At 39.7% G+C, this 17,453-nt stretch overlaps 1 protein-coding gene across 4 annotated transcripts; it reads right to left on the reverse strand.

Annotated features, from left to right (window-relative positions):
- Positions 1-8,815: 8,815 nt before the first annotated feature.
- Positions 8,816-15,664, reverse strand: Pramel26 (PRAME like 26). Of its 4 annotated transcripts, NM_001347257.1 has the most exons (5): positions 15,590-15,664; positions 12,152-12,462; positions 11,069-11,629; positions 10,308-10,428; positions 8,816-8,910 (listed from the first exon to the last, which is right to left on the reverse strand). In NM_001347257.1, the coding sequence occupies exons 1-5, from the start codon at positions 15,617-15,619 to the stop codon at positions 8,887-8,889; spliced, it is 1,047 nt and encodes a 348-aa protein (NP_001334186.1). In that variant the 5' UTR covers positions 15,620-15,664; the 3' UTR covers positions 8,816-8,886. The 4 variants fall into 4 exon arrangements, with proteins under 4 accessions (NP_001334186.1, NP_001005371.2, XP_030109497.1 ...); NM_001005371.3 differs by lacking the exon at positions 8,816-8,910 and having other exon boundaries at positions 9,562-10,428; XM_030253637.1 differs by lacking the exon at positions 8,816-8,910 and having other exon boundaries at positions 9,846-10,450; positions 11,076-11,629; positions 15,590-15,658.
- Positions 15,665-17,453: the final 1,789 nt, after the last annotated feature.

Raw genomic sequence — 17,453 nt, forward strand, 5'->3', positions numbered from 1 at the left:
TCCTAGACATATGCCAGGTACCAAAGTTAAATCAGGATCAGGTTAATGATCTAAACAGTCCTATATCCACTAAAGGAATAGAAGCAGTCATTAATAGTCTCCCAACCAAAACAAAAGCCAAGAAACCAATGGGTTTAGTGCAGAGTTCTATCAACCTTCAAACAATATCTAATTCCAGTTCTTCAAAAACTATTCCACAATATAGAAGGAGAAGGTACTCTAACCAATTCTTTTCATGAAGCCACAATTACTCTGATACCTGAACGACAGAAACACGCAACAATGATAGAGATTTCAGACCAATTTCCCTTATGAATATTGATGCAAAAATACTCAATAAAATTACTGCTAATCGAATACAAGAACACATCAAAAGAATCATCCATCCTGACCAAGTAAATTTAATTCCACTGATTCAGGGATGGTTTAATATACAAAAATCCATCAATGTAATCCACTACATAAACAAACTCAAAGACAAAAACCACATGATCATCTCGTTAGATGCGGAAAAAGCATTCGACAAGATCCAACATTCATTCATGATAAAAGTCTTGGAAAGATCAGGAATTCAAGGCCCATACCTAAACATGATAAAAACAATCTACAGCAAACCAGTAGCCAACATCAAAGTAAATGGTGAGAAGCTGGAAGCAATCCCACTAAAATCAGGGACTAGACAAGGCTGCCCACTTTCTCCCTATCTCTTCAAAATAGTACTTGAAGTCCTAGCCAGAGCAATTCGACAACAAAAGGACATGAAGGGGATACAAATTGGAAAAGATGAAGTCAAAATAACACTTTTTGCAGATGATATGATAGTATATATACGTGACCCTAAAAATTCCACCAGAGAACTCCTAAACCTGATAAAGAGCTTCGGTGAAGTAGCTGGATATAAAATTAACTCAAACAAGTCAATAGCCTTTCTCTACACAAAGAATAAACAGGCTGAGAAAGAATTTAGGGAAACAACACCCTTCTCAATAGTCACAAATAATATAAAATATCTTGGCGTGACTCTAACTAAGGAAGTGAAAGATCTGTATGATAAAAAATTCAAGTCCCTGAAGAAAGAAATTAAAGAAGATCTCAGAAGATGGAAAGATCTCCCATGCTCATGGATTGGCAGGATCAACATTGTAAAAATGGCTATCTTGCCAAAAGCAATCTACAGATTTAATGCAATCCCCATCAAAATTCCAAATTAATTCTTCAATGAATTAGAAAGAGCAATCTGCAAATTCATCTGGAATAACAAAAAACCTAGGATAGCAAAAGCTCTTCTCAAGCATAAAAGTACCTCTGGAGGAATCACCATGCCTGACCTAAAGCTTTACTACAGAGCAATTGTGATAAAAACTGCATGGTACTGGTATAGAGACAGACAAGTAGACCAATGGAATAGAATTGAAGACCCAGAAATGAACCCACACACCTATGGTCACTTGATCTTCAACAAGGGAGCTAAAACCATCCAGTGGAAAAAAGACAGCATTTTCAACAAATGGTGCTGGCACAACTGGTTGTTATCATGTAGAAGAATGCGAATCGACCCATTTCTCTCACCTTGTACTAAGGTCAAATCTAAGTGGATCAAGGAACTTCACGTAAAACCAGAGACACTGAAACTTATAGAGGAGAAAGTGGGGAAAAGTCTCAAAGATATGGGCACAGGGAAAAAATTCCTGAATAGAACAGCAATGGCTTGGGCTTTAAGATCGAGGATTGACAAATGGGACCTCATGAAACTGCAAAGCTTCTGCAAGGCAAAAGACACCGTCAATAAGACAAAAAGACCACCAACAGATTGGGAAAGGATCTTTACGTATCTTAAATCAGATAGGGGACTAATATCCAATATATATAAAGAACTCAAGAGGGTGGACTCCAGAAAATCAAATAGCCCCCTTAGAAGATGGGGCTCAGAGCTGAAGAAAGAATTCTCACCCAAGGAATACCGAAAGGCTGAGAAACACCTGAAAAAATGTTCAACATCCTTAATCATCAGAGAAATGCAAATCAAAACAACCCTGAGATTCCATCTCACACCAGTCAGAATGGCTAAGATCAAAAATTCAGGTGACAACAGATGCTGGCGAGGATGTGGAGAAAGAGGAACACTCCTCCATTGTTGGTGGGATTGCAAGCTTGTACAACCACTCTGGAAATCAGTCTGGCGGTTCCTCAGAAAATTGGACATAGTACTACTGGAGGATCCCGAAATACCTCTCCTGGCCATATATCCAGAAGATGTCCCAACCGGTAAGAAGGACATATGCTCCACTATGTTCATAGCAGCCTTATTCATAATAACCAGAAGCTGGAAAGAACCCAGATGCCCCTCAACAGAGGAATGGATACAAAAAATGTGGTACATTTACACAATTGAGTACTACTCAGCTAATAAAAAGAATGAATTTATGAAATTCCTAGGCAAATGTTTGGTCCTGGAGGGCATCATCCTGAGTGAGGTGACCCAATCACAAAAGAACTCAAATAAAATGTACTCACTGATAAGTAGATATTAACCCAGAAACTTAGTATAGCGAGATATAAGGTACAATATGCAAAACATATGAAACTGAAGAAGAACGAAGACCAAAGTGTGGAAACTTTGCTCATTCTTAGAATTGGAAACAATCACCCATGGAAGGAGTTACAGAGACAAAGTTTGGAGCTGAGACAAAAGGATGGTCCATCTAGAGACTGCCATATCCAGGGATCCATCCCATAATTAGCCTCCAAGCGATGACACCATTGCATACACTAGCAAGCCTTTGTTGCAAGGACGGTGATATAGGTGTCCCTTGTGAGACTAGGCCGGGGCCTACCAAACACAGAAGTGGATGCTCACAGTCAACTATTGGATGGATCACAGGGCCCCCAATGGAGGAGCTAGAGAAAGTATCCAAGGAGCTAAAGAGATCTGCAACCTTATCGGAGGAACAACATTATGAACTAACCAGTACCCCAGAGCTCTTGACTCTAGCTGCATATGTATCAAAAGATGACCTAGTCGGCCATCACTGGAAAGAGAGGCCCATTGGTCAGGCAAACGTTATATGCCCCAGTACAGGGGAACACCAGGGCCAAAAAATGGGAATGGGTGGGTAGGGGAGTGTGGGGGGGAGGGGGGGGGAACTTTTGGGATAGCATTGGAAATGTAATTGAAGAAAATACGTAATAAAAAAAAAAGAAAAAACAAACAAACTCAAAGACAAAAACCACATGATCATCTCCTTAGATGCAGAGAAAGCATTTGACAATATCCAACACTCATTCGTGATAAAAGTCTTGGAAAGATCAGGAATTCAAGGCCCATACTTAAACATGATAAAAGCAATATACAGCAAACCAGTAGCCAACATCAAAGTAAATGGTGAGAAGCTGGAAGGAATCCCAGTAAAGTCAGGAACTAGACAAGGCTGCCCACTTTCTCCATACCTATTCAACATAGTACTTTAAGTCCTAGCCAGAGCAATTCGACAACAAAAGGACATCAAGGGGATACAAATTGGAAAGGAAGAAGTCAAAATATTACTATTTGTACATGATATGATAGTATATATAAGTGACCCTAAAAATTCCACCAGAGAACTCCTAAACCAGATTAACAACTTCAATGAAGTAGCGGGATATAAAATTAATTCAAACTAGTCAATGGCCTTTCTCTACACAAAGGATAAACAGGTTGAGAAAGAAATTAGGGAAACAACTCCCTTCTCAATCATCACAAATGATATAAAACACCTTGGTGTGACTCTAACAAAGGAAGTGAAAGATCTGTATGATAAGAACTTCAAGTCTCTGAAGAAAGAAATTAAAGAAGATCTCAGAAGATGGAAAGATCTCCCATGCTCATGTATTGGCAGGATCAATATAATAAAAATGGCTATCTTGCCAAAAGCTATCTACAGATTTAATGCAATCCCCATCAAAATTCCAAATTAATTCTTCAATGAATTAGAAAGAGCAATCTGCAAATTCATCTGGAATAACAAAAAAACCTAGGATAGCAAAAACTCTTTTCCAGAGTAAAAGAACCTCTTGTGGAATCACCATGCCTGACCTAAAGCTTTACTACAGAGCAATTGTGATAAAAACTGCATGGTACTGGTATAGTGACAGACAAGTAGACCAATGGAATAGAAATGAAGACCCAGAAATGAACCCACACACCTATGATCACTTGAACTTTGACAAGGGAGCAAAAACCATCCAGTGGAAAAAAGACAGCATCTTCAACAAATGGTGCTGGCATAACTGGCAGTTATCATGTAGAAGAATAAAAATTGATCCATTCTTATCTCCTTGTACTAAGGTCAAATATAAGTGGATTAAGGAACTCCACATAAAACCAGAGACAGTGAAACTTATAGAGGACAAAGTGGGGAAAAGCCTCGACAATATGGGCACAGGGGAAAAATTCCTGAATAGAACAGCAATGGCTTGTGCTGTAATATCGAGAATCGGAAATGGGACCTCATAAAATTGTAAAGCTTCTGTAAGGCAAAAGACACCATCAATGAGACAAAAAGGCCACAAACAAATTGGGAAAGGATATTTACCTATTCTAAATCAGATAGGGGACTAATATCCAATATATATATAAAGAACTCAAGAAGGTGGACTCCAAAAAATCAAATAACCCCATTAATAAATGGGGCTCAGAGCTAAACAAAGAATTCTCACCTGAGGAATACTGAATGGCTGAGAAGCACCTGAAAATATGTTCAGAATATTTAATCATCAGGGAAATGCAACTCAAAACAACCCTGAGATTCCACCTCACAGCAGTCAGAATGGCTAAGATCATAAATTCAGGTGACAGCAGATGCTGGCGAGGATGTGGAGAAAGAGGAACACTCCTCCATTGTTGATGGGATTGCAAGCTTGTACAACCACTCTGGAAATCAGTCTGGCAGTACCTCCAAAAATTGGACATAGTACTACAGGAGGATCCTGCAATACCTCTCCTGGGCATATATCCAGAAGATGTTCCAACTGGTAAAATGGAAATATGCTCCACTATGATCATAGCAGCCTTATTTATAATAGCCAGAAGCTGGAAAGAACCCAGATGCCCCTCAACACAGGAATGGATACAGAAAATATGGTACATTTACACAATGGCGTACTACTCAGTTGTTAAATGAATGAATTTATGAAATTCCTAGGCAAATGGATGGAACGGGAGGATATCATCCTGAGTGAGGTAGCCCAATCACAAAGAACTCACATGATATGTATTCACTGATAAGTGGATATTAGTCCAGAAACTTAGAACACCCAAGATACAATATACAATTTGCAAAACACATGAAAATCAAGAAGAACAAAGACCAAAGTTTGGACACTTTGCCCCTTCTTAGAATTGGGAACAAAACACCCATAACAGGAGTTACAGAGACAAAGTTTGGAGCTGAAACAAAAGGATGGGCCATCTAGATACTGCCATACCTGGCCCATCATCAGCCTCCAAACGCTGACAGCGTTGCATACACTAGAAGAAAGGACCCTGATATAGCTGTCTCTTGTGAGACTATGCCGGGGCCTAGCAAACACAGAAGTGGATGCTCACAGTCAGGTATTGGATGGATCACAGGGCCCCCAATGGAGGAGCTAGAGAAAGTACCCAAGGAGCTAAAGAGATCTGTAACCCTATAGGTGGAACAACAATATGAAGTAGCCAGTATTCCCTGGAGCTTATGTCTCTAGCTGGATATGTATCAGAAGATGGCCTAGTTGGCCATCATTGGAAAGAGAGGCCCATTGGTCTTGCAAACTATTTATGCCTCAGTACAGGGGACTGCCAGGGCCAAGAAGTGGGAGTGGGAGGGTAGGAGAGTGGGAGTGGTATGGGGGCTTCTGGCACAGCATTGGAAAGGTAAATGAAGAAATTACCTAATTAAAAAAAATAAAGAAAATGAGACCAAGTGAATACCAAGACAGGCACACTTCAGGAACTATATCTCTGTATTTAACCTGTGCTGGAAGACAATAATTGCAACATTTTAATACTCAGAGACCTGATATCAAAATGAGAAGTACATTATGTGACCTTAAGGTGCTTAATTCTTATACTTCCAGAACCGTTTATATGTTGGTTAAGAAGAACTTCACTTTGTAGACAGAGAAATAGTCCTAATAATGTCATCTAGTTCCCTCTGACAGTTCCTTCCCATGGGACTTCCAACGTTCATGTGTAGTGCAGCTTCTTTAAGGTACTGAGTTAACTCACAGCAGGTTGCAGAGAAGAGGATGTTCTCTATGGAAATTATCACTGTCTACTACTCACTTCAGTTCTTTTCTGGGTTGACAGGCATATTTAAACATATCCAATTTGGAGAAAGTGACCCTTGAGCTTATAATTGTTTTTGAAAAACTCTTCCTTCTTTGCTACATATTTAGAACCATTGCCTAGTATTAATAGATGTAAGCCATCCTCCTGTCTCAAACTTTTCAGTCACTAACATAGCAGATGACGGACAGAGCTCCCAATTAGGTATTCTATATTTCAGAACAGATTTCACTGTTGCAACAAGATGTTTCTACAAGGTTCTCTGAAGATGTTTTCCAGGAGGTTTGCTGTGGATGTCCCTACTATCAAAGATAAAGTAACACCAACTTGCCTTACACTCAGAATTATGTGGGACACAGGCAAATAGAACTCAGCCTGGTGGGTTTATTCTAAACTGTCGTCCTCGCAGGAAAAAGGCTGAGGTAGGAGAATTCCGGAGACTTGAAATCGATCTAAGCCTAAAAAATGGACTTTGTCTCAAAGATACATCTAAGACTAAGAAACAAAGTAGCAACTAAGTAAGTAAAATAAACCAGTGTTGTGCAGGGATTTAATAATTGGGCTCTGGAAGTTCAAGCAATTCTCAGGTACTTGGTATTTCATAGAGGGAACATCATCCATTTAGACAGTAAATGAAATATATGTATTATTTGGTAGGACTCAGGCATCCAATAAACTGGCAGTTTTAACTTTGCAGGTAGATCTGGAAGGGAGATTTATGAGGGACAGGTGTCTCACTGCTTCAGAATCAGAGAAGACTCTGGAAGGAGAGAATATGAGACTCACTGCCGGGTCCTGGGTTTAGTTTCTCCCAATCAGCCCTCACTGCCTGTAGATCACCTTCCTCCACTGGGGTGCTCCATCAGATCTAGAATCATTAGAAAGGAGATGGGACAGAAGAGCATAAGTTCAGACTTTTAAGAAGAACTGGATGAAGACATGGTTTTGATTGTAATTGCAGTGTTTTGTATTTGTTGTTGTTGTTGTTATTGCTGCTGTCATTTCAGAAAAGACCTCACTGAAATATCCCTGGCCAGAACTCACTACTTAGATTAGGCTGACTCCCAACCCACTGAAATCTCCATGCTTCTTCCTGAACAATAATGGAACTAATGGCATGTGCTACCCCTCCTAGAATGTAAGACAGTTTCAAATCCTTCTGATCAATTTTCATTCTTTTTTCTTGTCTTTTTTGACATAAATCTTTCTTTCTGTTCACCTTATACCTAAACATTCATGTGTGTTTCATAATGGAAAATAACTTCCTTTTCTTCCCTGTATGTATAAAGTACTCTCAACCTAATTTTTACAGTATTTCACATTATTTCTGTAAAAATAAATCCTCTGCACCCATCTCTCTATGGAAAGTAGTAAAATTTTACAAAAAACTCACTCATAGTATCTTAGGTTTTAACACAGTGCAATGTGTATGAAAAATGAGAACCAGGCTCATTAAACCCTCACTGTTCTCCCTCTTTGTTCCACCTTAAAACCAAAACTTGCCTTCTGATTGGTTGCTTGTGTCCAAAACAGATGTTGTCAGGGACTATTTTCATTATCTTTATTGTTGCAGTTCTCTTTGTGAAAGCTAAAGAATTCACACAAGCATGAAATTCTGGACGCCCATTCAGTGTATTATTTCCCACAGCAGAGTCTTATTTATTTAGTCATGTACTAGTAAATTGAGTGAGGTGCTATGTATGTAGTTTGTTCTGGGGTTAGATTTTTTTGTTTTTTTGAATAATTTTTGATGCATGGTCTTGATATGCAGATTAATTTGAAACTCCTACTTTCTCAAATCCTCTGCCCCAGTGATGTGACCATTGCCAGCCTGACAACAGCAAACATGGTCCTGGCAGGCCTGGTCCTTATTCCCTATCCTTGTGCCTTCCTAAAAAACCATTATATTTCATTTCTCAAGGTAGACCCCAAAGTCCCTTCCTTTATTTGAATATTTCCTCTTCTTGAGAGTCACTACCAAGACTAAGCTTTCAAGTCTAGCAATGAAAAGTCTCTTTTGGCTTATGTAATTACCTACTCCAATTAAAATTAAATACTTTATGCTCACATGGGGTTTACCTTTCACCTCTATAACATGCCTTTGACCTATAGGCTAGGTATTCTCTTTCTATCCAGAGGTAGTCCTTTGATCCTGCCATGTCCCCAAACACGAATACCACTTTACCCTCTCCCTTGTTCTCTTCCCCTCTACTTTGTCTTCTATCTCCTGTCATTGTCTTTTATCCCTTGGCCTTTGTCCCTCTGAAGCACATAGATCTCCTTTGTGCTGAGAACATGGTCTGATGGTGTTTTGGGCTGACTCTGAGTATACCTACATTATTGTTCATTCCTAACTCTAGCCAGAAACATCTTTCATTCTCTATGGGCATCCTTCCCAAAAACTCACAGTTTTAAATTGTGTAAGGCTATTCATAGACTCTCATGAAGAAAATCTTGGTACATTTTCTTTAAAAAAGAAAATTGCCTCTCGTGGATGTGCACATATTTAATCTCAGCTCACCAGGGACTCTACAGAGAACAATAAGCCCCATAACAAGCAAGTGAGGCAGAGCTCCATGGAATTAGGTACAGGTCCAGTGGCCAGCCTGGATGTTAAAGAGATGAACTAAAGTGAGTAAGGAGATTGAGATACGTTCCATAGAGAAATCTTAGCAGCCTGCTGTTTAATCACCTCATTATCTTAAAGAAGCTGTACTACACATGAAGTTTTGGAGACCCCCAAGAGAACCAGTCACAGGAAATCAGGGGATGGTGTTAGAAACTCTTCTTATACAACATATAAACTGTTCTGGAAGAATAAAGCATTAGATAGCTTAAGGTCACATCATCATGTCCTTCTCATTTTGATATCAGGTCTCTGATTGTTCATATGTTGCATATAATATCTTCCCGCAAATGACAAATAGGAGAAAATAGTTCCTGACTTATGCCTGCTTGGTATTCACTTGGTCCTCATTTTCTTGACTTTTGAAAAACCCTGTTCACCCCATTTTTCTCCATATCTAAGTCACTTGTTATCTGAATGTACTACATACAAATCTGTTTCCCAAATGTTGAACACTTTGTGAAGCCCTGTGCTTTGGGTCCAATTCATGAGAACTGTTCCTGAGATTCAAGAAGCTGCACATATCTGAGGTTGAACTAATTATGATTATGAGGAATGAAGAAACAAGACAGAGCTATAGATCCTGGGAATGATTAGGCTCTGTGCTCTGATAGAGACATACCAGCACCCCAGAAAGTCAACACATTTATTGTATGCAGTCAACAGACGGGAACAACATTTTCATGCAAGGATGCCTGTATTGTAACACACACAAACTACAATAATCCTAGAGAATAAAATAGTGCTTAACATCTTTTATAGATGCAATACTCTTTACCAGCTCTGAGGACATTCCTTTCTTTTCAGTGTGTCTCAGACATTTAGGTGGTTGACACATCTATGCTCCTTCCAGCAAGGGACATTCACTTAGGATATCAATTCCCAATAGTATGCTACCATTTTTCTCTTCCAAAATCAAGCCCAGGGAGGGTTCTTTTCAAAAAAGCAACATTGGGTCTCCAGATCATAAACATAGGACCCACCACACTTGGAGCATTTGATTGTACCAAAGGTGACTTTCTTGGGCTCTCTTATGGCCCTGAGTATATCCAGGAGCTCAGAACAAAAATGTTCTAATCTGTGTGATAGTACTACATCCCTGTTATCATAGCACTCCTGAGGGGCAGGGTACAGCTCATCAGCTAGCTGGCTAAGCTTGGCTGTGTGGTGTAGAAGTTTTTTCAGGAAAAGCAGAGAGAGTTCATTACCATAGAAATTAACTACTGTGAGCTGGTAACATTGACTTAGGGCAGGCAGCAGGGCATTGAAGTGAGTTTCCCCCATTTCACATGACATTAATTGCAGGGATTTCAGGGTATGTCTAACTCTCTCAAGGAGAAACCCAAGGGGCTCAAGAAGTAAATTACTTAAACGTACATCAGTCAGGTGGAGAGATCTGAGCTCAAAAATATTCAGGCAATAGGGGAGGTAATCCAAGTCTGACTGTGAGAGGTCACAGTCAGTGAACGAAAGTACCTCCAAGGGCTTCCTTAGGCACCTGGAAAGAGAAGAAATGATTGCTTTCTGGAAAATTGTGACAATCACGGTTGATAGATTTGCAGACAAGCAGATGACACTTCTCACAGACTCAGTCTGTCAATACATTGAAGTCAAACCCCACCCAGGACATTGCCTTCTGTTGTCTGTTCACACAACTCAGATCATTCTAGTCTGAGTCCTGTCTATAGCAACATGATTCAGGACCTGGCAAGAAAGCACACCAATGGATATATCAGGCCAACTTGGTGTATGTAGGAAGAAATACCTAACTCAAATAAAATTAAACAACTTCCTATTGCTATTTTTAAAAGTTCTCAGAGGTTTTGTGCCTCCAAGGTCCATGATCCTTTCTTCACCATGAACCTCAGTGTTACATATTTCTCATCTACTCAACCTATTTCTGAGCTCTAAACATGAACAATAAGAACCACGCTTATATCCGGCCATATATATCTTATCACATAGTTCATTTGCTCATATATGCTATGTCTCTATTACTGCTAGGTTTATGGTGACCAGACCATCGTGGACTACCAAGATTGTAAAACAAAGCAAAAGAAAAACAACTAGAAAATAGAAAAGCAAAGAGAAGAGAGGTGTCTTCTCTTGTCTATTGGACTCTTTCAATCCTTCCTTACCTGAGACATTCTATAAAAATGACACCATGTACATAGAGTTCCTGGAGATGGTGGAATGTAGGAAGATGAGAAATCACTGTAATCACTTTTTCCTCATTAATATTTCTATAATCATCTATATTGAGGGTATATATGATCTCATCTAGTGTGAGTGAGAGTAGATTGCTCATCTGTTTCAGGTAGGGATTAAGAAAATCCAAATCTTCTAGGCAAAGACAAGATAGTTCCAGATCTTCTATATATTCTGCATGTACAATTTTGAACATTTCTATGACTGTGGCTTTGGTTAAGCCATAAATTTTCAGCTTTCTACAGTGTAGATGAATGGAATCTTCTCTCTGGTAGGCCCACTGCAACAAGTAAGTGGAACATTCATCAAGGTGGCCCTCCATGAATTGGAGTTCTGTTGTCACTTTCAATTTGTTCTTTGTCCCATAGCCAGGACTATTCTCAACTGGCTTCTCCTGTTCCATGAACTCTGGTAAGCCTTCGACTTCATGGGATCCAGCCCATACCACAACCAAATCATGGCTCAAAGTGATCTCTCTGAGCTTGCACCTACTGTGGGAGAAATGAGTATAATTCTGAGAAGGTAAAGGACAACACATTTGATCGTTTGATTACCTTTCACATTTCACACTTCAGCTTTTTCTTCCAAAACTTTGCTTATTCCTGTGCCTAGAATGAAACCATGAGCCTCACACTGAGTAAATTAATAATATTCTTTGCACAAAGGCCATCTTTAGCCCTGTCATACTTCCCTTCATTCCAAGCCCTTTAATTCCATTTTCATTTCACTTGAACCTTTTTGGGATGCAGGAAAATGTCCATTCCTCACTGAGTTTGCCTATTCTTTTCTGTCTTCTGCATTATCCATTATTTGCCCAGATAGCCAAGACTGTTCTCAAGCCTCTGTACCCCTCTAACCCTCTACATACAGTGAAGAATAATCCTGAATATGGAGTGAAGAAAAAATTGAAATCAGAAGCCTCTGATCCACAATTGTCCAAATATTCTCTGTCCCTAATTGTTCATTCTCAGCACTCAGGTAAACTTCCACCAACCCCAAGTGATCCTCCCTACCTGGAAAGAACTGGTTTTGAAATCAGTATATCTATCCCCTCAAGAACAGCCTTCAAAGTGTCTAAGTTGAGGTTCTTCAGCATCGTTCCTACAGAAAGGTATGGGAAGGGCCACACAGGTATCATGGCGGTCAAGATCTTTGTACGTCCATCAATAAATGCCTCCTTAAACATCACTGGGAACATCATATTGGGCAGGTCCTTGAGAGCAGAAATGGCCAAGTACTCATCCCTCAGTAGACGCTGTATTGCTAGCTCCATCAGAGTGGGTGGCGAGTAGAAATTCATTCTGTCTTCTTCTAAAGAGTCATGCTAGGGAAGCCAGGAAAAATATCATTAATGACAAGAAATTTAGCAAGTCTTTTATCCCAGACAGGTAAATATGGGGCTTGGATCACTAGTGATGAAGATGGAATACTCGGTTTACCAATTTGAGTACACTCAGTTGTTTTTTCTTTGTTCTTTGAGATAATGTCTTTACACAACTACCTATATCCTTGGCTGTCCTGAAACTTACTTATAGAACACACTGGCCTGGACTCCACAGAGAACTGCCTGCCTGTGCCTGCCAAGTGCTGAGATTACATGTGTGTTCCATCACTACTCAGTCTGTGCCACCATAATATGTCTAATCCAGAACTGTTTGATCTGGCCTGTGCTGTTTTTAAAGCTATACTTCTTTCTTGCATTAAGATGTATCTCCAAAATATCCTAGTTCCCAAAGAACACATCCAATTGTAGCCACAGCTGGGGTGAATACATCCCACTGGGAAGGGATCACCAGAAACTCTGAAGCCTCAGTCAGGTGTTGGATGATGAAGAGACTGTGTTTAGCTCTACTGTCCCTCAAAGAAAAGAAAGAAAATCAATTTACAAGTTAACTACAATCTCTATTTATCCAGCTACCCTGCATGGAATAAGTCACAGCACCTTTGACATTCCCATAATTAGTTATTGACATCAATCTTTGATTGTGACCATACAAATCATTTGGAGAAGGTGTTCACAAAGTTCCAAGCTTGAGGTCTGCAAACTACAAAGCTAAATAGAGTGGTAAAACACTAAAGTCAGTAATCCTTCAGTAGCCATTAACATGGTCTCTAACTCTTTATAAAGCATCCTTAAAGAAGAGGCTATTAGGTTTAGATTACAATTCACATGCTAAAGTCAGGAGACTCATTAGTTCAATAACATAATTGGTTACTTCAACTGTACTAGGAAATCTAGCCTAAGACCTGCAGAAACAAAAGGACAGCCAAAAAATAAATGAAAAGAGGGCATAAATTTTAAGTTTAGGTTATAATAAGATTTTTCATTGAATACTTAATAAAAACATGCTAGCTTCTTCCTGAATTTTCAAACACATGATAGGTTCCCTATAAAGAATAGGCCATGTATCCTTCAGCATATAGAAATGCCTTGCTTGCTTTTGTTTGTTGGTTTGTTTTGTTTTGCTTCATTGATACATGATCTTACCCACAGTTCTTTGAAACTTACTATTTAAATTAGGCTGCCACCCAACTTAGAGACTACACACCCCTTCCTGTTGGAGTCAAGTATGAGTACAGGAGGAGAGGAGGGAGTGAGACTGTGATTGTGATATAATGTCTTTTATACACACACACACACATATATACATATAGATGTACATATACTATATATACAAACATTCGTATGAATGTATATACGGCTTTCTTCCTCCAAATTTGAGGACATTCTGAGTTCACTAAATAAGAGACTATTACTGAGCAGATGCAAATACCATTTCTTTTTTGGTATTTTGTGTTTGTTTGCTAGTTTTTCATTATTTATTTAGTGATGTATCTATTGGTTTGTTTATTTATTTAATATATATGAGTACACTGTCCCTGTCCTCAGACACTCCTGAAGAGGGCAACAGAGCCCATCATGAACGGTTTTGAGCAACCATGTAATTACTGGGAATTGAGCACAGTACCTTTTTAAGTACACTCAATGTTCTTAAACACTGAGCCATCTCTCTATCCCCTTGTTTTGCCTTTCTAAAAGACATATATAATATCTGGATATTTTGATACTCACAGCCTCCCTCTGCCTTCCTGTTGCTGGGATTAAAAGCCCACCAAATAATACCAGGCTTAAAGTGACATAAACATCAGTACTCAAGACACTCGAGTAACTTACATCTGACACTCGGCCAAGAGTGCCTAGAATTGAAGGTCACCCTGACATTCTTAATGAGATTGTCTCAAAAAACAAAAAACAAAACTAAAATATCCTACAGAAACCACTATGACCTAATTAATAATCAGATGTAATTGAGAACACACTTGGATATTCTGGGTAAGCAGCCCTCAGGTGTTTGTGGTAGGAGAATCTTTGTTATTTTAAAGCCCAGCAATTTTTTTTCTTTTTAGTTTACATTCCAGGCACTGCCCCTTCCATAGTTCCTAATATAATTTCTACTCCCCCTTTCCTCCAATAGGGTGCTTTCCTTCCCCCACCAACCCTTCCAGCATCTGCCTTCTTGAGGTCCTCAAGTCTTTCCCTCTGAAGCTAGACCAGGCAGTCCTCTGCTATACATGGACTTGGTGCTTTACACAAGCCTGTGTATGCGCAGTCTCTGGGAGCTCCCAGGCATCCAGGTTGTTGAGATTGGTAGAATCACTATTTGGTCACCCTCCCCTTCAGCTTCTTCAACCCTTCCCCTAATTCAAACCTAGAAAAAAACCTTGAATGAACAGGAGGCACTTAAAGAAATGTTCAAAGGGAAACACAAATCAAAATGACCTTAAGATTCCACCTTGCAACAATCAGAATGGCTAAGATAAAAAAAATCTCCATTGACTGTGCATGACCGTAAGGATGTGCAGGAAGAAAACACTCCTCCATTTCTGGTGGGATTGCAAACAGATGCAACCACTCTGGAAATCAATCTAGTTGTTTCTTTGAAAACTGGATACACTTTTACCTGACAAACCAGCTATATCACTCCTGGTTTTATACCCAGATTACACCCCATCATACCACAAGGACACTTGCTCCTCTATGTTCATAACAGCCTTATTTGTAATAGCCACGTGCTGGCTAGAAACAATGTAGATAGCGCTCAATTGAAGAGTGGATACAGAAAATATAGTTCATTTACACAATGGAAAACAATCCAGGTAACAAAAAATGAGGACATCAAAAAATTTGATGGCAATTGGACAGAACTAGAAAATACCATCCTGAGTGAGGTAATGCAGACCCAAAATATCATGCATGTCATGTACCTATTGTTAAGTAGATATAAGTCAAAGAGTACAAAATACCTAGGATACAGGTCAGGCAAACTTTCTTAGAGGGAACTCATTTTAAAAAAGAACCAAGTAATGCATTATATGAGCAAATTTCAAGTGAGGACAAGGCTAGACTAGGTTGTGTGAGATAAGCATCCTTATGGAGCTGAGGGACTTACTTGATCTGGACAATGGTTACACATCATCATATTCAGGCAGGGGAAAGCTGCAACTCCCGGTTTCAAAAACTGATCGTTTCTATGCCTGCTTTGACTCTTTATATAGTTTTCAGCTGAACCATCCCTTTGTAGCCACACCCTCTGAGTCAAAAGAAGCCTCTGGATCAATAGTTGAGTCTCTACCCTCTTGCTCATTTTCAGATTTGGATGGTGTAGGTACATTGAATCAGATCCATACACAGGAAGATTCTTAGGCCAGACAGAGTCAAGAACTGGTCTATTGAAGCAAAGTAGTTTGCATCATGCCTGTCATCACAGCAATTATGATGAACAAATAAAGCAGAGACAGGTGGATCTCAGAATTCAAAACCATGGTTAGACTCCAAGCATATAGCTCTTATCCAAACTCATACTCACTATATATTGAGGTCAACACCCAGGACATGAATTTCTAGTTTTTGCCCACACTATTCATAGCATGCTAGTCTGAGGCCTGTGAGTATCAGCATGGACAGGATTCAGGGCATGGCAGGAAACCACAGCAATGGCCGTACAAGATCAACATGGTGCAAGAAGGTCTCTTGCATCCCACATAAACTCTCATCCTTGTCCCAGTCTCAGCTCAGTGATTCCTGGGTTTCCTCCTCCATTCTCCAGCACTTCATGGAAAATGAGATGGAAAAGACCAAGTTGTTATTCTCAACATTCATTTGGTTTGGAAGACTTCTTCTTTGATTTCTGATACTGAGTTCACCATACAGCCCAGACTTGTCTTGAAGTGTAGAGTATTCTGTCTCAGTGTGGAAATTCCACAGCTTCCACAGAAAGGATATGAGAGGAGAAAGGGCAGGAGGGAAAGCAATACAAGGTGAAGGATTCAGTGGCATTTCTATCTCAGATTCACAGTCTCTCAGGGTAGTCTTATGTCGTTACATGGCTCCAGAACTGCATAGAGAAAATTTGAATGTCTTGGATCACTTTTAAATTTCAGACACAGCCTGGATCTGCAGCCAGGTGGTCACCAGTTCACAGACCTACCTTATTTTCTAATTTAGTATAATAAAGCCCACTGCCACACAGGATATTATAATAACTTCAAATTAAAGAGTAATGCCATATATTTCACAGATTCTCCTCAGTCTGTCCTTGGCAGACTCAATCTGTGGAAGGCAGAACCTATGTTGTTAGGCATATGACAGTAGTGTTGCCTCTTTTGAGGGCCTTAATAGATAATCAGTGTCATTTTGCCATGACAAGAGGCTGGTCACATTGCTTTCTCCTGAATAACCTTTCTAACGGGAAATGAGATTCAGAGGAACATGTTTTGTTACCTCGTGAGAAAAAAGTTAATTATATCTCGGTTCCGTATGAGAGCCTCTATATACTGAGATTGCTGAGTGTTTGGACTTGAGACCCCTAGAGAATACAACAAGGTACCATGAGTTCTCCTGCATTGCAGATCAGGGACTCTGGCTTTCTGGTGGTTTCTGGAATGGGGAAGATTTACAGTTCCTAGGACAATGCATGAATATATGGCAACTTAGTGCTTTATCAGACCTTTTCTGACTCAGTCATGTCCCTGTGGATAGGTGTGCTGAATGACGTCCTGAGCTCCTGGATACACAGAAACTAAAGGCAGCCCAAGGTACAGCAACAATCAGCTCCAGTCCAGTCCTCTCAGAAGGAAGACATTAGGCAGGAATCTGCAGCTGTATTCAATCCTGTAGAATCCATTAGGGTTGCCAATTGGATTCAGGAGACGCCACAGAAGCGGCAAGCTGTCATAGGAAATTCACAAGTTGTTCTTGACAAGTTAATCTTAATAGCAGCATTATCACAAGTCTAGCTCAAATCAAACCAGTAC

The sequence above is a fragment of the Mus musculus genome, chromosome 4 (genome assembly GCF_000001635.26).
Source record: "Mus musculus strain C57BL/6J chromosome 4, GRCm38.p6 C57BL/6J".
Lineage (NCBI taxonomy): Eukaryota > Metazoa > Chordata > Mammalia > Rodentia > Muridae > Mus > Mus musculus.

What these genes read in the sequence shown, in the direction of transcription:
- Pramel26 (XM_030253637.1), bottom strand. Translation starts at nt 15,619, where the DNA reads ATGATGATGTGTAACCATTGTCCAGATCAA. An exon ending in GTAACCATTGTCCAGATCAA is followed by an intron (nt 12,463 to 15,589) that starts GTAAGTCCCTCA and finishes TGGCTTCCCTAG; the next exon opens with CATGACTCTTTAGAAGAAGA. An exon ending in TGGTGTCATTTTTATAGAAT is followed by an intron (nt 10,451 to 11,075) that starts GTCTCAGGTAAG and finishes TTTTCCAGAAAG; the next exon opens with CAATCATTTCTTCTCTTTCC.